The sequence below is a fragment of the Macaca fascicularis genome, chromosome 4 (assembly GCF_037993035.2).
Source record: "Macaca fascicularis isolate 582-1 chromosome 4, T2T-MFA8v1.1".
In the NCBI taxonomy this organism is placed as follows: Eukaryota; Metazoa; Chordata; class Mammalia; order Primates; family Cercopithecidae; genus Macaca; species Macaca fascicularis.
Window position 1 is genome coordinate 125,002,856 of NC_088378.1, and position 22,335 is coordinate 125,025,190.

The 22,335-nt window shown below is 37.5% G+C and overlaps 1 protein-coding gene across 4 annotated transcripts in view; it reads left to right on the top strand.

Moving 5' to 3' along the window:
- The window catches only part of CYP39A1 (cytochrome P450 family 39 subfamily A member 1), a 105,182-nt gene that overhangs the window by 62,108 nt on the left and 20,739 nt on the right, over positions 1 to 22,335 (top strand). For 3 of the 4 annotated variants that reach the window (XM_005552813.5, XM_045390230.3, XM_005552812.5), the window contains exons 9-10: positions 4,647 to 4,742; positions 5,607 to 5,695. The exons of the other annotated variant lie outside the window; for it this stretch is intronic. In XM_005552813.5, coding sequence (XP_005552870.2) covers positions 4,647 to 4,742; positions 5,607 to 5,695 — 185 coding nt within the window. The remainder of the gene's footprint in view (positions 1 to 4,646; positions 4,743 to 5,606; positions 5,696 to 22,335) is intronic. 4 annotated transcript variants of the gene reach the window in all.

Sequence of the window (22,335 nt, forward strand, 5' to 3'; positions counted from 1 at the left end):
TTCAAGATTCATATGTTTTCGAAAACAGGCGGAATGTTTTTGCTGAACTGAAGTTTAATGATAATGTTCGCAGAAATTTGTATTTTAAAACACATTTCACACGGGCTTATCTATGTTGAGTAATGACAGAGGCTCATATTTCCTCCTCTATTGGGCAACTGGTCAAAGTTCCTTTCTATGCATACTAGAAGTATTCTCCCACTACCCTTCCCTAAGGTAGTTTGAACAGGCTCTTTGTTTATTTTTGCCTGTGTGCCCTTTCCTGGAAATGGAATGAATTGAAATGGACAAACACTGTCTACTTTCTTGGATTTACTGCATTCTTTCTTTCTCTTTATTATGCTACCTTTCTAAAACTCTGAAACTTCTACCTGTATTCTCTTTTCAAGGTTTTATATGTTTGGTAGAAAAGTTTATCTTCAAGAATATCCAGAAAAGAGTAATTTAAAAACGTATTGGAAAAGATGAGTAATTGAGAAATATTAATTATCCTTTACAGGTATTAAAACCTGTTATAAAGCTAAAAGAATTAAAATGTTACGATCGTGGTGTCAGACCAGATGTTCAGATCAATAGAAAAAACTGGAAAGATAACAAAGAAATTAGCTCCCTTATACGTAAGAATTTAATATAGGATAAGTGACTCTTTTTATAAATCAGTGTAAAGAGAAGAAGTTAATATGTGGTTTGGGATGACTGACTAAAAGTGTTTTTTTTTTAAACTTCTAAAGTAGAAGTTCTCAAACTTTTTGGTTTCACGATCCCATCACACTCTTCAGAATTATTGAAGATCCCAAAGAATTTTTGTCTATGTCTATTTTAAATCTGTCAATATTAGCTATATTTCAAATTTAAACTGAGAAGTTGTTAAAATATTAATTTGGTGATTCATTTAAAAATAACAAAAACCTCTTACATGCTAACATAATAGCATGGTTTTCTAAAACATTAACTGTATTTATTTTATAAAAAGAAGAAGGCTGCCTGATTTTAAGATTAATCAATGAAACCACAAAGAGGATAAACAGATTCGAATGTACCATATCAAAATTTAATGTCTCATTTTTTAAAATTGTAACTCAAATGTGAATATAATGCAAACATCAATATACAACACAACTATAAATAATTTTAATATTTAAAGAACTGACAAAAGTCAGTAAGTGAGTGCCACATAGGTTAATCAGGACAGAACATAAGAATTTATAGGATAAAATAAATGGAAAAAATCTCAACATAAACATAAAAATGTAAATGTAAAAACATAAAAATGTAAACCTAAAACAACCATTAAAAATGTCAGATTACAGATAAAAGGGTACTGAAACTTACATTCTCATAAATTATAGTTAGAAATATGTATTCCGGCCGGGCGCGGTGGCTCACGCCTGTAATCCCAGCACTTTGGGAGGCCGAAGTGGGCGGATCACGAGGTCAGGAGATCGAGACCATCCCGGCTAACACGGTGAAACTCCATCTCTACTAAAAACACAAAAAACTAGCCAGGCGTGGTGGCGGGCGCCTATAGTCCCAGCTACTCGGGATGCTGAGGCAGGAGAATGGCGTGATCCCGGGAGGCGGAGCTTGCAGTAAGCCGAGATCCGGCCACTGCACTCCAGCCTGGGCGGCAGAGAGAGATTCCGTCTCAAAAAAAAAAAAAAAAAAGAAATATGTATTGCTACAAAATTTGAGGAAACAGTTGAATAACATGCATTTATAGCCTTAAAATATCATGTCCTGTGTCATGTGAACATCTGTGTTAACAGAATCTGTGTGAAAAAATGCTGTGTGGAAGAAAGTGCTTATGGTGGCACTATTTACCATAGAAAAAAAAGTAGGCAATGATTACATTAATTATTGTTTAATCTACCCAATGGAAGATTAAACAGTCATTGGAGGAAGAAATATTCACCATGAATATACAATAAAAAGGGAAAACATGTTATGAAGTTAAGTGAGTTAAGAAAGATTAAATTGGTTATTCAGGAGGATCAAAACTATGTTTAACAACAACAAAAAATCTCCTATTACTACTAAGTAAGCATACTGGAAAGAAGTCTAACTAATTAATTACTGTCTTGAGGTGTCAGAACTCTGGATTTTCCTTTTTAGTTTTTCTACTTTTCAGAATTTTCCAAACTTTTTGTAGATGTCAGTTTTTATCATACGAAAGAATATACTCTTTAATTTAAAAAATACTTATTTTGTTTATTTAATTTAATTTTATTTTTTTGGCACAAACACCAGCCAAGTCTCTGATTAAAAGCTAGGAGAAAAGGCTGTGTGCTTCAGACCTCCTGCTATAGATATGTTGCCTCTGGACTCTTCCTTTCTTTTTAAGATTATACATTCCTGGTGGCACCCACTTAGCTCTGAGCACCTTTCTTGAATTACAACACAGAGTCCTACCTTCTCTTCCTTTTTTAAAGAAAACCCCACTTCTAGATTAGCAGATGAAGCTTGTTTTGGCCTCACACCATCCAGGTGAGGTGCGGTGGCCAGGCTCAATTCCGTCTACCTGAGAGATGCAGTTCTTGCCACACACAGAAGTTGTAGCTTCCCTTTGCTAGTGATCTGTGTTCTCCTTCTGCGACTGTCTTGTCTCCCTCTAGATCTTTCGCTTCATCTGTCATGTAAGTAAAGATAGGGACTGTTTAGGCTGGGTGTGATGATGTCTGCTTGCTCAGAGGGTTTCTTGATCGAACCAGCTCCAGCATTCCTTCATGCTATTTATCAGTCTGACAGTTGCTGCTGCTGCAACAGGAACCTCTTTCTTGTCTCCTCCCTGTTGCTAGTGGTAATTCTGCTACTGAGGACCTGTATGAAGTTCTCCTCCCTTTGCTAACCTGCTTTGTAGGCTGCAACAGTCAGCAGCCTCCAAGTCATGAGCACGGGTCAACAGCAACTGAAGAGGACTTTGCGGTGGGAAGGAGAAGGGCTGTGGTTGTCCTGACTGAAGGTCTGTCCCTGTGCTGCCCCCAACCCTGCTCTCAGATACACATCACGGCCCTCTGTGGTTGATTCCAGAGTCAGTCATGACCTCTCTAGCCTCAGTTCCAACAGAAGTAAAACAAACAGACAGGATTGGGATCTCACAAGTTTCTCTATTTTAAAATGATAAGAGGGTGCCTGCAAAAGCTTCACTCTCTTTCCAGTCTTGGATTTGAGTCTTTCCAGCTCTCCTGGTTCTGAAATGGCCAAATCTCAAGCAATACTCAGCTCCCACTAGAGCCAACAGGGGTTCTCCTGGGTTAAAAAAATGATGACATCCCTACCCCATATTCCACTCACAGCTACAAGTAAAAGACATATTTTTATTTTTCTTTGAGACAGCATCTCACTCTGTCTCCCAGGCTGGAGTATAGTGACACAATCATAGCTCGCTGTGCCCTCAACCTCCTGGGCTCAAGCAGTCCTCCTGTCTCACCCACCCAGGTAGCTGAGACTATAGGTGTACCATCATTCCCAGCTAATATTTTTAGGGTTATTTTTGTAGAGACGAGGCCTTCCTATGTTGCCTAGGCTGGTCTCAAACTCCTGAGCTCAAAGGATCCTCCCACCTAGGCCTCCCAAAGTGCTAGGATTACAGGCATGAGCCACCAGACCCAGCAGAAGACGTATTTTTAATTGTAAGGTGTTTATGCCTCGGAGAAGTAAACCTAAAGTAAGTGTTTTGCAAATATCTTGAGGACATTTCAAAATTATACAAGGTTAAATAGGTGTGGCTTATGATGATGGGCAGTGGGAATTACCTAATAAAATCTCTTCACCTTAGTAAAGTTGGTAGCTATCTAGCAATTATAAAACTTGGGAGATCTCTTTGTCCTGTGGTTCCTGAACGTGGTGATGATAGGGAGATTTTGTGAAATGGGTTTTAGTTCTTTGTACAGTTTATAGATCATGAAAACCTGTTGTCATATAAATCAGGAAGGATAATGTAGACTGCCTGAGGAAACACGTTGTTTATCCTCATTCCCACAAGCACTGTGACCCCAAACACAAACCCGACCAAAAAATATATAACACTTGCCTTCTCCTGTGTCTTCCTAACCAGTTGTTTTTCATTTTTTTCTGTCCTAATAACTGATGCTGGACTGACAAAAGAAGAGTTCACTGCCCTGCTCTAACACTGTCATCAGTATCCACAAGAACAGGACATCCTTGGCCCCTCTTCTCAGTGCTAGCGTGGCCATTGTCCCTGTCTCACAGTCCGATTTTTCTGTTCCATAACCTGAGGCTCCACCATAGTTTCTGTCTTTGAGAACTCTGGCCACAAACCCTAATATCAAACATCAAAAGCTACATTAGAATGGACTTATACTAGTTTCAAAACTTTTGACATTTAGCTAGTATTTCCTTTTATGTAACTGAATATATGTACATGTAAATCAGAATTATATAATTCCCTCTGTGTAACCAAATATATGTATATGGAAATCAGAATTATATAGATACTATATTATTAGATTTTATATTTAGTGTTAGATATTATATAATTATATAGATATTAAAAATAAATTTTCTCACAGTCAATTATAAAATGTATATCTTCACCATAATATAATTGTAGCATTAATTTTAGTGGCCAAAACTCTCTTTAAAGCATATTTCCAAAAAATGATTTGGAGCTGATTTTTCTGTTATAGAATTACATCATTCCTTCTGGTGACTTGTTGATGTTGTCTCCGTTTTGGCTACATAGAAATCCAAAGTATTTTCCTGAGCCTGAATTGTTCAAACCTGTAAGTTATCTCTTTCAGTATATATTATTATTTAATTTTAATTTCTTTTTATTTCAGGAGTGTAAATTCATAAATTAGGACTATGTAATTAAGCACCCATATTTCTCTTGTAACTAAGAACAAAGTTGACTACAAAGTATAGAACAGATTTGCAATATAGACAATGCGACATTTACAAATCAGTTAGAAAAGTTTTTGTAATAAACTTCTCTAACTTTAAAATAAATTTTACATCAAACCAGAAGGGCATGTTCAAGTAAATAAGCCTATTTTTGATAGAAGACTTATTTCATGTTCTTTAGGCAATTGCCTCTGTCATTGGTTTCCAAGGAGTACAAAAAATACAAATAAAGCAAAATAAAACTGTGATCTGCTGTTTCTTAGAATTGGAAAGTTACAGGACTGAACGGAATGTTAAGAGGTCATTTAGTCTGTTCTCTGCCTTTAGGTAAAACTGTCAAAAATGGCATCTAGATGCATTCATTCTGCATCCCAAGCTTTTTCCAACAGGCAGGGATGTCAGTGTCTTATTACTAAATTTATTACCAACAGCAATTTTATGACGGAGCCTGAGACCTTATTATAAATATTCTTCCTTTTCTTAGGTCAATTCTGTGGTTGATTTACCTTATCATTTACATTTACCACTTAACAGAATTTTTTTAAAACCTTTTTATTTATAAGTTCATGTTCCAAAAACACAATTGTGTCTAATATTAATAACAGGGTGGAAAAAATTACCAACAACCCTGCAACTTTATATGCAAGGATTAGCTGTACAAGGTCATTTTTAGCCTAGAGAAATAAAGTTAAGCTTATTTATATAAGGCTGATTTGGAAAAAAAAAATGTTTTCTTCCCACAGGAACGTTGGAAAAAGGCAAATTTAGAGAAGCACTCTTTCTTGGACTGCTTCGTGGCATTTGGAAGCGGGAAGTTCCAGTGTCCTGGAAGGTCAGTGAGACAGCTGGGCCACATTTATCCAGAAAGTCTGCAGAAAGATGATGGCTCAGAGGGAGAAAACTTGTGTGTGTGTGTGTGTGTGTGTGTGTGTGTGTGTGTGTGTGTGTATTTAAACTATAGGGAAATCCAGAAGAACACATTTGTCTGGTTGACCTGTGGTCCTGTGCAGTGTCTCTGTGGGAATATCTAAAGTGGCTTCTAATAGAGGATCTCATGAGAAGAGATGTTTATACTTGCCAGATGGCGCATCAAAGCAGCATTTATGGTTCAAATTGTCAGCTTTCGTACAAACATAATTGGAAGTGATTTGAGTACTACCTTCTTTAAAAACAAAGATAGAATTATGTTTCTTGTACTACAACATTGTCATGGATATTTGCTAGGGTTACAGAACATCTTTGACTTGGAGCATAGCAGGAGATTACTAGATGGTTTTGGTCTATGGTGTTGGTTTGTGAAACTTTCTTTTGATACCTTATGTAGTTAAATTAATCTGGCACTCAGTGCTCCTCCACAGTGTGATACCCTGTTCTAATGCAAGTGTCCATTGTTTAATGAAAGTTATTATTATCTTTATCTGTTCAAGAAGAAAAGGCTTTTGAACATCTCATCTGTGCCAGGCCCTCTGCTAAGCTTCAGGGAGCACTGAGGAAGACCAACATGGTCCCTGACTTAATAGAATTTACAATCTACATTAAATATATCCCATTTCTTCATTGGGGATGATTCTATAGGGGAAACGTCAGTACCTGTTTATGACAAAATCTCACTCAATGAATGTAAAAATCCATTAAATTTTTATAGTTGAAAAATTGTAGTTTCTTGAAGTCAGTCATCTTCACTATTTGAACAGTAATGCGAGCCCATATTTGCAGTCATTACTTGCTCCACAGTATCCATTCCATCCTTCTGTTTTTCATGTATTTAGTGTATCAGTATGATTGTAGTAATTTACGCTTGACCTAAAATAGTATTAATTAGTCTTAGCCAATCATGGAAATTCTATCCTCATTTTAGACATTATTCTAGAAACCTAAGCCTAAGCAAATGGGTACCTGGCGTTTTGCTGAGCTGCTTGTCCTGAGGTAGGAGTTGAGCTAAACTGGCCAATCAGAGTGAAAGGAGAGACTTCTTCAGGATGAGGCCCCGTTCATCCTGTCCCACTGGATATGAACAAGGAAGCATGCAGCCTCAGATGTTACTAGCAGCAAGTTCAAGAGGAATAAGCTATATGATGGTGCAGTCTGTAGATGGCAGAGCAGAAATATATTAGAAGCCTGAATCCCTGAAATCTCGGTAATATTATTTTGTTGCTGAATTCATCAGTTTTGAGGAACTTGTCTACTTTCTGTTATGTTAGATAATAAGTGTCCTTACTTTTCAAGTCAGTTTTAGTTGAGGGTTCCATTGTTTAGAGCTGAACACCCACTATATACTGAGATGCCAACCATAAAACTCCAAAGTTGAACATTGTAATTGAGTGTCAGTTACTTTAGGGACATCATATAACACACAACAATGTTAGCAACAAAAACCCATCATACTCATCCTGCCTCTTGTATTATTTTCACTTTAGAGAAGCAGTTCTTAAGCCAATAACAAATTTCTTGTTTTTGTCACATACCAAGTGTCAACATCCTAAGAATAGCTCTTCTAAAAACAATAGATGCTACTTTTCTTCAGGTGTCTTTATATCACTATATATATATACACACATACACACACACCTATATATTGGTATTAATTTGCTTTATTTGTATTTTATTTATATATACCTATATATAGGTGTGTGTATATATATACCAATAGCAACTAAAGAATTTATTATAATCATCCTTGACCTGGAGCTAGCAGTATTTTAAACCAACGACTGAAATCTCTTGCAATGGAGTATATAGTATGGGCCAACTATCAAGGATTACCTACTGACTACTGTTTCCAAGACGGGCTTTTACTACCTTCTATGATGGCTTTTGAAGCTAACAGACATTGAGTTGGAAAGTAATTGGTATAGTAAAGGGAACCATGACGCCGCAACTCAATCAATAGTATCTTCTTTAGACATAAACTACATATTTTTAGAGTGCGCTGAGCTCTTACTCTGTGCAAGGCAGTGTTCTGGGTACCACAGGGGCTTTGGGCATGAGTAAGACATGTTCTCAACCCACATGAGAAACAACTTAGTAGGGGCAAAGTGGACATTGAATTAATAAATAACTGCTAGGATTTCTGGTTGAGAGATGCCAAAGCATCACACTGAGCTTCAAGAGAAAGATACGTCTGGATAAGATGATCTCAGAAGATTTCCTGGGGAAAGTGGCGGAAGATCTTTTAGCTTGAGACAACAGAATGAGCAAATGGTTACTAAGCACAGAGGCGTGTGGCTTAAGGCCTTATGGTTTTACTGTTACTGGGACCAGATTGCAGTGGTGAGAAGTAAGACTGAAAAGGTACACTGGCCCAGTTGAAAAGGCCCCGTAATACCTGATGTATGAGTTTATTTGCAGCTCACATGGCACTAATAAAAAACTAAAAGGTTTTGGGCAGAATGGATTTGTGTGAAGCGTGACTTAGGTTATATGGTTATGCTAATATTCTATGTGTGAGACACGGAGTAGTAGAATCTACCAGATTTGGAAGATGATTAGAAGTGTGGGTCAGGTGAGAAGAAGGCTTTGAGGTGGACTGTGGCTTTAAATCCAGGTGTCTAGTAGAGGTGGTAGAAATAGAGAAATCAGAAACAAGAGAGAGTCTGGGAGCAAGATCTTAAGTTTTCCTTTGAAAGTCGAGTATGTCAAAATATATATCACTTAACCAAAATCTACCAGTTAAATATAAATGTTGAATACATGTGACCTATTTAAGAAACCTCATTAAGTTTAGTTTTCTACTGTTTCTGTTTTAAAATGTCATTAATTTTTTCTTTTCATTTATTAATTATTTTAAACAGCGAATTCATGAAATGTTTTGTTTCTAAAGAGAAATAAAATAGAAAATTGCCCAGGAAAGCAAGTGACTTCATTTGTACAATGTATACCAAGATAGATTTTTTTTGCACTAGAAATTTAATCGCACAAATCCTTAGTTGTAATCCCCAGAAAATTGCACTCATTCTTGATTTGTGTTCCAGGAGCCAATTTATTTTCTCATGCACCAAATACTCAGTGAGTCAGAGAAAGTTGCCCATAATATGGCTGATGATCAAAGTTTGTCATGAACACACACTCTTACGGCCTTGCAGCTGTCACTTGTTGGAGTTCAAACCGCTGAGGTGGTATAAGAACCCCTCTCACAAGTAAACACAGAAGGTTGTGCTGATTTAACTCAATAAGTACTCGGTGCTGCCATGGGATAACAACTAAAAATCAGTATGGAAGAACTGTGGCTCCTGTTCCTATTCGTGGGGGTTCTGAAAGTAGGTTTGGAGCAGGATCCCACTGCTAGGCACTTCCTTGTAGCACATGGAAGAAAATCTTTCTAGTAATTCTACTACTGGAGAAGTCTGGTGATTTGTTTTTGTTTTGTTTTGTTTTGGAAAAACAAACAGGAAAGAGCAGCATGAACCACCAGACTTGTTCAGAAATTGTAGCTTGTAAAGTGAAGAGTCTCATTATAGTGGACAGTGTCACATTAAACTATACTATTTAAATGGAGGAATAAGACGGAGGACTTTCAGTGTAGAGGACAACTTCTTTGAGTGAGCATCTCTGAGAGTTGATGATCTTAGGGATATGCTTGCTATACCTGTCCCCTGGAACACACACCAAAACCAACAAGCTTGATTTTCCTTGGTTCTGATTCCCGCAAGAGACTGCCTGGTTGGCTATGTCATTGTGCAAATTGATAGGCTTAAACTCCGGTATAAAACAACAGCCCTGATCTTTGGAAAGATTAATCTGCTTATAAAGGCATGCTTGGATAAGAAGAGGGTGTAATAAGAGGAAGGCTGCAATACTTGAGAAGTGAAAATGAAGCATGGATTCCTCAGGAATAGAAAGTGTGATTTTTACTATTTGTGTGTGTTTGGGTCTTTCATGTATTCTGGGGAGTCCTAGGCCACAAAGTCATGGACTTGTCTTGAATTCCTAATGAAAAATCACACATCTATTGGAAAATTAATTAAAATCAGAGGACCATCTAATAGTAATTTAGTAGTACTGTTTTTAACCAAACATCTCTGAAGCATCTAGTATTAATACAATTATTCTTTTATTCGATAACTATTTACTGAGTGTGTGCTATGTATCAGGATAGGGTTCTAGCAGTTATCATGGAAAAAAAATCAGATGGAGCCCCTTTCCTTGAGGATGTTATATTCTTACCCAAGTCACTTTATTAAAAACTGGGAAGAGTCAAAGACTCATAACATTTCTGAATTGGTTATAATGTGGTTGGGGAAATGAGACAGCAATATGAAAAACAAGCCCTACTTAACAGCTTAAGATGGCACATGACAAATGCCAGAAGACTCAGATATGTAACAACTGCCATAAGAATTTGGAGGAAGGACGATTAGAAAAGGCTTTTGGACTAGATGAGAATAGTCAGTAAACAACATAAAAGAAAGCTCAGCTTCCTAAGATTCAGCAGTATCAAATTTCAAGGCAAGAAAACAAATTAAGTGCTCATAGGAATATAATGTACCCATATGTTAGTGATAGCAAGGCAATCATATATTTGGGACTTTTGATGCTCTGAGCACTTTTTTTTTCTATATATTTATGTTAAAGATAATGCCATTTTAAAAGCTGTGCCTTATATAGTAAGTATCTGCACACTCTTGTATTTGAGAAGTGTTATTAGTAGCTTTCTGCCTTTTATACTTAGAAATAGCTGATTGCTTTTAAGGAATGAGCAAATTTAAATCCCCATGGATTTAATGACAATTTAAAAATCCAATCTATTCTGAGGAATTTGTTCCATAAACAAATGCATTCCCTCAACTCTAGTTGTTAAATATAATTAAAGGAACTGTATTTACTTGTATAATTGTTTCCTAATGTTTTCACAAGAGTGTGCACAGATCCTGGAGAGTATATAAAAGAGGGTTAGGAAGGAGGGTAGGAAAGGTGAATGTGGCTAATTCTAAGACTCTGAGCCAGGTTATCAGAATCCTTATTGATTTTTAGCCATGCTTCTGTCTTCCCACCTTTTTGCAAAGGAGCAACAAGTCACTCAAAGGAGCATAGAAACCATTGGCAAAATTGCTGTCATTATTTTCCTGGCCATTTCATTTTGATACTTCATTATGAAGCTAAGATATAAGTATGTCAAGAACAGAAGCAGCAATTCAAGAGTGATCTTTTTTTCTTTTTCAACTTTTATTTTGGGTTCAAGGGGTGCATGTGCAGGTTTGTTACATGACTAGATTGAGTGTCTCTGTAGTTTGATGTACAAATGATTTGTCACCCAGGTAGTAAGCACAGTGCCCAATACGTAGTTTTTTGAACCTCACCCTCTTCCCATGCTCCACCCTCAACGAGGCTCTCTTTGTGTCCATGTATATTCCACGTTTAGTTCCCACTTATAAATGAGAACATACTGTATTTGGTTTTCTGTTCCTGTATTAATTCATTTAGGATAATGGTCTTCAACTGCATCCATGTTGCTGCAAAGGGCAGGATTTCATTCTATTTTATAGCTGCATAGTATTTCATGGTGTTATTATGTACCATACTTTCTTTTTCTTTTCTTTTCTCTCTCTCTCTCTTCCCCCACCCCCTTTTTTTTTTTTTTGAGACAGGCCCTGTTGCCCAGGCTGAAGTGCACTGCCATGATCATAGCTCACTGTAGCTTCAACCTCCTGTGCTCAAGCATCCTCTCACCTCAGCCTCCTGAGTCACTGGCCCTACAGGCATATGCCATAGTGGCCAGCTAATTTTTAAAACAAATTTAGTAGAGACAAGTTCTCACTCTATTTCCTGGGCTGATCTTGAACTCCTGAGCTCAAGTGATCCTCCCACCTTGGCTTCCTAAAGTGCTGGGATTACAGGCATAAGCGACTGCACCGGGCCCCCATAATTTTAAATCTAGTCCACTGTTAACGGGCATCTAGGTTGATTTCATATCTTTGCTATTGTGAATAGTGTTGCAATGAATGTATGAGTTCATGTGTATTTTTGGTATAATCATTTATATTCCTTTGGGTGTAATGGGATTGCTGAGTCGAATGGTAGTTCTAAGTTCTTTGAGAAATCTCCAAACTGCTTTTTATAGTGGCTGAACTGTCTTACATTCCCATCAGCAATGTATAAGCATTGCCTTTTCTCCTTAACCTCACCAGCATCTGTCATTTTTTGACTTTTTGATAATAACCATTCTGGCTGATGTGAGACGTTATCTCATTGTGGTTTTGATTTGCATTCCTTTAATGATTGGTGATGTTGCACAGTTTTTTATATGCTTATTTTCCACGTGTATTTCTTCTTTTGAGAAATGTCTGTTCATATTCTTTGCCCATTCGTTAAATGGGGTTGTTTGTATTTTGCTTGTTGATTTAAGTTCCTTATAGATTCTGGATATTAGACCTTTGTCAGATGCATATGCCAAATATTTTCTCCCATTCTGTAGATTGTCTCTTTACTCTGTTGATAGTTTCTCTTACTGTGCAGAAGCTTTTCAGTTTAATTAGGTCCCACTTGTCTATTTTCGTTTTTGTTGCAATGGCTTTTGGAGACTTTATCATGAAATCCTTGCCAAGGCCTATCTCCAGAATGGTATTTCCTAGATTTTCTTTTAGAGTCATTATAGTTTCAGGTCTTACATTTAAGTCTTTATTCATCCTGAGTTGATTTTTGTATGCAGTGAAAGAAGGAGTCCAGTTTCAACCTTCTACATATGGCTAGCTGGTTTATCCCAGCACCATTTATTGAACAGGGAGTCCTTTCCCCGTTGCTTATTTTTATTGCTTACTTATTTGATCTGATGTTTTTAGGTGTGCAGCTTTATTCCTGGATTTTCTAACCTGTTCCATTGGTCTATATGTCTGTTTTTGTACCAGTATCATGCTGTTTGGGTTACTGTAGCCTTGTAGTATGGTTTGAAGTCAGGTAATGTGATGTGCCTGGCTTTGTTCTTTTTGCTTAGGATTACTCTGGCAATTTGGGCTCTTTTTTTGGTTCCATTTGGATTTTAGAATCGTTTTTTTCTAATTCTGTGAAAAATGACATTGGTAGTTTGATAGGAATAGCATTGAATATTTAAATTGCTCTGGGCAGTATGACCATTTTAACAATATTGCTTCTTCCTTTCCATGAGCATGGAACGCTTTCCCCGTTTGTTTGTGTCATCTCTGATTTCTTTCCTCAGTGTTTTTAAATTCTGAATTTAAATATATTTTACCTCCCTGGTTAGCTGTGTTCCTAGGTATTTTATGTGTGTGGCTGTTGTGAATGGGAGTGCATTCTTGATTTGGCTCTCAGCTTGGGCGTTGTTGGTGTATAGAAATACCACTGATTTTTGCACATTGATTTTGTATTCTGAAACTTTACTGAAGTTATTTATCAGCTTTAGGAGATTTGGGACAGACTGGGGTTTTCTAGGTATAGAATCATATCATTTGTGAAGAGAGAGAGTTTGATTTCTTCTCTTCCTGTTTGGATGCCTTTTATTTCTTTCTCTTGCCTGATTGCTCTGGCTTGGACTTCTAGTACTAGGTTGAATTGGAGTATGAGAGTTGGGCATTCTTGTCTTCTTTCAGTTTTCAAGGGGAAGGGTTCCAATTTTTGCCCATTCAGCATGATGTCAGTTATGAGTTTATTATAGATGGTTCGCATTATTTTGAGGTATGTTCCTCCTATGCCTAGTTTGTTGAGGGTTTTTAACATGAAGGAATGTGGAATTTTATCGAAGGCCTTTTCTGCATCTATTGAGATGATCATGTATTTTTTGTTTTTAGTTTATGAGATGAATCACATTGATTGATTTGTGTGTATTGAACCAATCTTGTATCCTAGGTGAATAAAGTAAACAAAGTAAGCTTTATTTACTTTAAAGTAGACTTTATTCCTGGTATACAAAGCATGATGGATTAGCTTTTTGGTATATGGCTGAAATCAATTTGCTAGTATTTTGTTGAGAGTTGTTGCATGTATGTTATTCAGCAATATTGACCTGAAGTTTTCTCTTTTCATTGTCTCTGCCAGATTTTGGTGTCAGAATGATGCTGTCCTCACAGAACGAGTTAGGGAGGAGTCCCTCCTCCTTGACCTTTTTGAACAATTTCAGTACCAATTATTTCAAGATTGGTACCAGCTCTTCTTTATGTGTCTGGTAGAATTCAGCTGTGAATCCATCTGGTCCAGGGCTTTTTTTGGTTGTTAGATTATAATATAATAATGAGTTTTCATTCCATTTCAGAACTCATTATTGATCTGTTCAGGATTTCAATTTCTTCCTAGTAAAATCTTGGAAAGCTGCACGTTTCCAGGAACTCATTCATTTATTCTAGGTTTTCAAGTTTGTGTGCATAGATGTGTTCATAATACTCTCTGAGGATTTTTTAAATTATTTCTGTGGGGTTGGTTGTAATGTCCCTTTTGTCATTTCTGATTGTGTTTATTTGGATCTTTTATCTTTTTTTTTTTATTAATCTGTCTAGCTGGTGGTGTATGAATCTTATTCTTTAAAAAAACAAAGTTTCGGTTTTCTTATAAATCTTTTATATGGATTTTTGTGTCTCGATTTTTGCATCTCAATTTTGGTTCAACTCCAATTTTGGTCATTTATTTTATTCTGTTAGCTTTGGGGTTGGTTTGTCCTTGGTTTTCTAGTTCCCATAGGTGATATTAGATTGTTAAGTTGAGATCTTTCTAACTTCTTGATGTAGGCATTTGGCACTGTAAACTTTCCTTTTAACACTGCTTTAGCTGTGTCTCAGAGATTCTGGTATGTTGTATCTTTGTTTTCATTCATTTCCAAGTATTTGTTTTTACTTCTGCATTAATTTCATTCTTTAAAGTCATTCAGGAGCAGAGTATTTAATTTCTATCTAATTATATGGTTTTGAGAGATGTTCTTGGTATTAATTTCTATTTTTGTTGCACTGTGGTCCGAGAGTGTGGTTGGTATGGTTTTGGTTTTTTGAATTTGTTGAGTATTGCTTTTATGACCCAGCATGTGGTCAATCTTAGAGTATGTGCCATGTGCATATGAGAATAACGTCTATTCTGTTGTTGGGTGGAGTATTCTGTAGATGTCTGTTTAGTCCATTTGGCCAAGTGTTGAATTTAGGTTCTGAATATATTTGTTAGATTTTCTGCTTTGATGGCTTTTCTGACACTGTCAGTGTGTTGTTAAAGTCTCCCACTATTATTGTGTGGTATCTAAATCTCAATATAAGCCTCTAAGAATTTTTTATGAATCTGGGTGCTCCAGTGTTCGATTCATGTATATTTAGGAAAGTTAAGTCTTCTTGTTGAATTTAACACTTTATCGTTATGTAACAACCTTCTTTGTCCTTTTTGAGCATTGTTGGTTTCAAGTCTCTTTTGTTTGAAATAAGAATAACAACCCCTACTCTTTTTTTATTTTCTGTTTGCTTGATAGATCTTTCTCTATCCCCTTACCTTGAGCCTTTGGTGTCATTGCATGTGAAATTGGCCTCTTGAAGACAGAATACAGTTGGGTCTTGTTTCTTTATCCAGCTTGCCACCCTGTGCCTTTTAAATGGGGTTCTTAGCCTGTTTATATTCAAGGTTAATATCAGTATGTGAAGATACAATCTTGTCACTGTGTTGTTCACTGGTTCTTAAGTAGACTTGATTATGTAGTTGCTTTATAGTGTCAGTGGGCTATGTACTTAAGTGTGTTTTTGTGGTGGCAGATAATGATCTTTTCTTTCTATGTTTAGTGTCCCTTAAGGACCTCTTGTAAGGCAGATCTAGTGGTAATGAATTCTGTTTACATTTGCTTGTCTGAAAAGGATTTTATTTCTCCTTTGCTCATGAATCTTAGTTTTTTTGGCTATGAAATCCTTGGTTGGAATTTCTCTGCTTTAAGGATGCTAAATATACACCCCAATCTCTCATGGCATGTAAAGTTTCTGCTGAAAGTTTCACTGTTAGCCTGATGGCAATTCCTTTGTACATGATCTGCCCCTTCTCTGTTGCTGCCTCTAAGATATTTTCTTTTGCATTGACTTTGGAGAATCTTACGAGCATGTCAACCTCTCTAGTGAAGTTGAGGAAATTTTTGTGGACAATATCCTGAAATATGTTTTCCAAGTTGCTTGTTCTCTCTCCATCTTTTTCAGGAATGCCAACAAGTTGTAGGTTTGGTCTCTTAACATAATCTCATATTTCTAAAATATTTTGTTCATTTTTATAAATTATTTTTTCTTTATTGTTGTCTGCCTGCATTGATTTGAAGGAGCTGTCTTCAAGCCCTGAGATTCTTTCCTCAACTTGGTTTACTCTGTTATCAATGCTTCCAATTGCATTCTGAAATTCCTGTGGTGAATTTCTCATTTCTAGAAACTCAGTTTGGTTCTTTGTTAAAATGGCTGTCACATCTTTCAACTCTTGGACCGTTTCAGTGTTTTCCTTGGATTGGGTTTCAGCCTTCTCCTATATCTTGATGAGCTTCCTTGCCATCCAGATTCCGAATTCTATATCTGTCATTTCAGCTATTTCAGGCTGGTTGAGAACTATTGCTGGAGAGCTAATGTGATAGTTTGGAGGTTAAAAAATGCTCTGGCTTTCAGAGTTGCCAGAATTCTTGCACTGGTTTCTTCTCATCTGTGTGAGCTGATGTTCTTTTAATCTTCAAAGTGGCAGTCTTTTGGATGGGACTTTATGCTTCTTATATTCTTTGATACCTGATATGGTTTGGATCTACGTCCCCACCCAAATCTCATATTGAATTGGAATCCTCAGTTTTGGAGGTGGGTCCTGGTGGAAGGTGATTGGATAATGGAGATGTTTTCCATGAATGATTTAGCAGCATCCCTCTTGGCTCTGTCCTCATAATACTGACTGAGTTCTTGTGAGATCTGGTTATTTAAAAGTGTGTAGCACTTCCCCCATCTCTTTCTTGCTCCTGTTCCTGCCATGTAAGAAGCTTGCTCCCCCTCTGCCTTCCATCGTGATTGGAAGTTTCCTGAAGTTCGGCCTCTACCCACCCCACCAGAAGTAGAAGCCACTATGTTTCCTGTACAGCCAGCTGAACCATGAGCCAATTAATCCTTTTTTCTTCATAAATTACAGTCTCAGGTATTTCTTTATAGCATTGTGAGAATGGACTAATACAATGCCCTTGAGGATTTGGTTGTGGTATAAGTTGGATTTAGTTGACTGGCTTCAGTCTGGATGTTTTCAGAGACCCAAGGCTCAGCTCAGCACTCCTGGACTGGGTGCTCTAACCCAGGAGGGCTGGGAGCAGGCCCACAGCTTTGTTCTGGGGCCCCTTGAAGTTAAAGCATGGGCTATGCTGGAGCATTTGAGGTGTTTCCAGTCTGTTGGCAATAATACTTGACTGGAGCTTCTGGCAAAAGTGCTCTGGCAGGGCAGTGGTGGGCCCCTGTGTGCATGTATTCCAGTGAGGTGGGGACAGGGAGATGCTATGGGTGAGTATACATCAATGTGGGAAGGCTGCAGGTGGGTGCATGCTGGCAAGGTGCAAAAGTGCTCCAGTGGGTATGCAGCATCTGCCAGTGAAAGAACTGTTGTGGCCACTGACAAACACTTTGGCTGGGCAACTGAGGCTGGGCTGCATGTGTTTGCAGCCAGGCAGGGACCCTGAGAGAGGCCAGCAGACTGGGGTGTGCTCAAACCAGACTGGCCCTGTCCCATGGACAAGACAGCCCCACTTTCTCCAGGTCCAGCAGCTAACAAAGGCTAAAGTCACCTAAAGGAGTATGGTGAGCTTTGTGGGATGAGTGTCCATGGCCATGCTCCACTATAGACATTCCCATGTCAAACCCTCTGGGCTCCTTCCAGGCTGGAATTCTGTTTCTGCGAACTCTCCAGGCAATTATCACTGGCAGCTCAAATGTCCATGGGAGTTGTGAGATCTCCCATAGCTAGGATCCCAGAAGTCCATGGTGAAGGTGAGCCACTCCATGCCTATTTCACTCACCCTTTCCCTAGAAGGCTCTTGGGCCCAGAAATGAGTCCTGGTGCTTTGCAACCCCCTGCAGTGTTCCCAACTTTCTCTACTTTCAGCCTGTGGTCTGTGTACTTTTTCTGTCCACTCTCAATACCTTCTTTCCAAAGACCTGTTCAGAGTATGCTGGTCTCCTTGATAATCTGGTCTCTTTCAGTGGGAGAGTTTCTTCCTGGCTGTATCTAGTTGGCCATCTTGGCTCCCTAAAAAAATTAACAGTGATTTTTGATACTTAGACCAAAGTGATTCTAAAACAAACTATGTTTATTTCTGAGTAAAAATTTCAGGATGACACCCTTTTCCTTTATTTACAAAGTAGATCTCCAGCCCCTGTCCTGTGCACAGAATACCTGGGCAGGATATGTATCTATGGAGAGAAAGAAAGGCCACTTAAGGTTGGATATCCTTTTTTTTTCTCCCATGGGCTTTCTCATCTCATCTTAACTGAATGACTACTCTTTAATAAGTTAGATATCTCCAATGTTCAAAAGAAATTTCATTCCTAAGAAAAGGGGACTAGAATTTAAACTGTGCTATGTTACAACATTGTCCATAGGTTATTATCTCCTCATCACCTAATCCTTCTCCTCCCTTTCTAACAGTTTTAATTTTCATTTGGATATCCATGGGGATTCTGAAGCACTGATTCCACTCCCAGCTCTGTAGAGATGGAACACTTCCCTAAGACAACCAGCACATAACGTCCTTGCCCCCTCTCTCCTTTACAATAGTGATTGGTTTAGGTATTGGCAGATGTTTTAAGCAGGAAAATTAACTGCTAGGGTTTCTGTTGAGACTTCTGGGTCCAAAATAATCATTCCTTCAGGATCTTCATAAAGACATATTTGACCCCAGAAACTGATGCAGCTATTTTGAGACTAGAAAAGCAGACAATATTATGCTGAAGTTGATAATATAAAACAGAGCAGTAGAAGGAACCTGACTCCATGGCAACATCACTGAGCTGCTGGAATGATCTATTCCTGAAGCCAGCATGAGCCACAGGTTTTTCACATACATAAAGCAATGCATTTCCTTCAATATATAAATAAGTATGAAGTGTCTTTTCTGTTCTTTGCAACCAAAAGTATCCTCAGTAATATAATTCCCTTAAAAGCAAGAGTTTTCTTTCAAGAATTATTGAACTCCATGAAATCTTGTATTAGCACTTACTAATCATATAATTGCTTTCTAAATAACCTGTGCTTTCTTAGAGGCCTGAGCTTCATTTACTTTGGTTGTATCAGTCAAGACTGTCAAATGCCTGTCTCAGACACTGATGACACCCACTGCTATAGAATTATGGCCCTGTTCTCCAGGTGCCATAGATGTTCCATACACTCCTGAGCCCAGGACTCTTGACTCTGATGTTGCTCTGAGCACCTGTGCCCTGAATACTGGGACCACCACTGCCACAAAAAATGCCTGTGCCCTAGAACCGGTGCTACTGTGGTTACCAGCATGCCCTTGTGACAGACCCAGCACCAAGAGGATCCCTTTGGCTAGGACTTCCCCCAGTGTCCTAGGAGGCCCCAGAAAAAAGAATAGCAGGAAGACCACAGCAACCTTTGACACTAAGGCCCTCTAAAACTTTCATCACTACTGCTGCCTTCAAATACATCTACAACCTTGGCCACTGAGGACCCCCACAGTCCTGCCAAATATTGATTACAGCTGATGGAACTGCACAGACTATGCCACCACATCCTATTCACTTAGCATAGCACTCACCTACAAATGAAAATATTTGCCCACAAATCCAGTCCATCAATCTTGAAGAGATGACTGCTCCCTCAAATGCACAGATATCAGTGCAAGGTCATAAACACCTACACAAAGGAAAAATGACATCACCAAAAGACCTCTATAATTTTCCAGTAAGAAACCCTAAAGAACTAGAGATCTATAAGCTTCCTAAAAAGGAATTCAAAATAATTATTTTAGAGAAACTCATCAAGATACAAGAGAACTCAATAATATCAATCAGAACAATAATACATGAATAAAACTAGAAGTGAAGCAAAGAGAGAAAGATAAAAAGAAAGCAAACATAAATCCTGGGGCTGAAAAATACAGTGAATCAACTGAAAAAATGCAATAGGGAACTTCAACAACAGACTCAACCAAACAGAAGAAAAAAATCTCTGAGACTGAAGATAGGTCTTTGGAAATTATCCAGACTAAGGAGAAAAAGTTGAAAAGAGTAAAGTAAACCTGTGGGACTTAACGGACACTAATCATGAAACCAATGTATGCATCATAGAAGTCTCAGAGGAGGATTGAGAAAGGGGAAGAAATCTTATTTAAAGAAGTTATGGCTCAAATTTTCCCAAACCCTGAGAGAGATATGGACATTTACACCTGTGAAACTCAAATGTCTCCAAACATGTTCAACCCAAAGAGAACTTCACCATGACACCTTATAATCAAATTGCCAAAAGTCAAAGACAAAGAAATTTAAAAGCAGCAAGAGAAAAGTGACTTGTCACATACAAGAGAACCTTTATATAACTATATTGTACTTTTCAGGAGAAACTTCATAGGCCAGAAAATAATGGGATGATATATTCAAACTACTAAAAGAAAAAACACTCTGAAAACCAATAATACCATATCTGGCAAAGCTATCCTTCCAAAATGAAGGTGAGATAAAGATATTTCCAGACAAACAAAGCTGAAGGAATTCATCACTACTATACCTGCCTTATAAGAGATGCTAAAGGCACTTCTTCAAGCTTAAATGAAAGGACACAAATTAATAACATAAAAATTCATGAAAGTATAAAGGCCATTGGTCATGGTAAATATATAGTCAAAATCAGAATATTATGATCCAATAATGGTGTTATATAAATGTGTTTTAACTACAGAAAAAGATTAAACACAAAAGTATTAAACATAACTATAGCTACAATATTTTGTTAAGAGATACATAATATAAAAAGCAGTAAATTGTGACATCAAAAACATATAATGCATGTGGGGGTGGGAGACAAGTAAAATGTAGAATTTCTGTAGGCAAGTGAAGTTAAATTGAGTGCACCCTTGGATAGGAATGAGGTATAGTGTAGTACTGGTTTTTTCTTTTAACCTAATAACCTAATTATTAGGTTAAAATATATTGCTATAAACATGCTTTCTGTAAGACTCATAGTGACCACAAAGCTAACAGCTACAGTAGATATACAAGAGATAAAGAGAAATGAATTAAAGCATACCACTGTAGAAACTAACCATATCAGAAAGGAAGATAGCAAGAGAGGAACAAGGGAACTAAGGAACTACAAAACAGAAAATTTTTACAAAATGGCAATAGTAAGTTCTTACCTATAATTAATTACTTTACATGTAAATGGATTAAATTATGTAGTCAAAAGTCACATAATAACGGAATTGGTAAAAAAACAAAACAAAACAAAGCAAACAAACAGAAACAATACCCAACTATATACTGCCTATAAAATGCTCCCTTGAGGACACATACAGGCTGAAAGTGAAGGGGATGGAAAAAGGTACTCCACGTAAATGTAAACCAAAAGACAGCAGGGTTAGCTCTGATTAGACAAAATAGACATTAATTCAGAAACAGTAAAATAAGACAAAGAAGGTCATTATATAATGATAAAGGGATAAATTCATCAAGAGCGTATAACAATTGTAAATATATGTGTACCCAACATCACAGCATCTAAATATGCAAAGCAAATATTAACAGATCTAAAGGGATAAATAAATATCAATGCAATAATAGTAGAGGACTTAAATACCCCACTTTCAACAATAGAGAGATCATCCAGGAAGAAAATCAATAAGGAAACATTGGACTTGAACTACATTTTAGACCAAATGGACCTAACAGACATATACAGAACATTTCATCCAATAGCAGCAGCATACACATTCTTCTCAAGCACCTATGTCTAGTATATGACATTCTCCAAGATAGGTCATATAGTAGACCACAAAAAAATTTAAGGAAGTTGAAGGCATATCAAGTGCCCTTTCTTACCACAATGGTATGAAACTAGAAATCAATAACAGGAGGAAAACTGGAAAATTCACAACTATATGGAAATTAACATACTACTGAATAACAATGGGCCAAAAAAGACATAACACTTTGTTTAAATTTTGAGACAAGTAAAAATGGAAACACATCTGATATGGTACGGATGTGTGTCCCCTCAAAATCTCATGCTGAAATGTGATCTTCAGTATTGGAGGTGACCCTATTGGGAGGTGTTTGGATAATGAGAGGAAATCCCCCATGAATAGCTTGGGGCTGTTGTGTGGCAATGAACTACTGCAAGATCTGTAAAAAGAGTTTGGGACCTCTCCCATTTCTCTCTTGCATTCTCTCTCACCATGTTGCATGCTGGCTCCCCTTCACCTTCTTCCATGATTATAAGCCTCCTGAGGCCCTCACCAGAAGCAGATGCTGGCACTATGCTTCATGTACAGCCTGCAGAACCATGAGCCAAATAAGCCTCTTTTCTTCATAAATTCCCTAGTCTCTTCATAGCATTCCT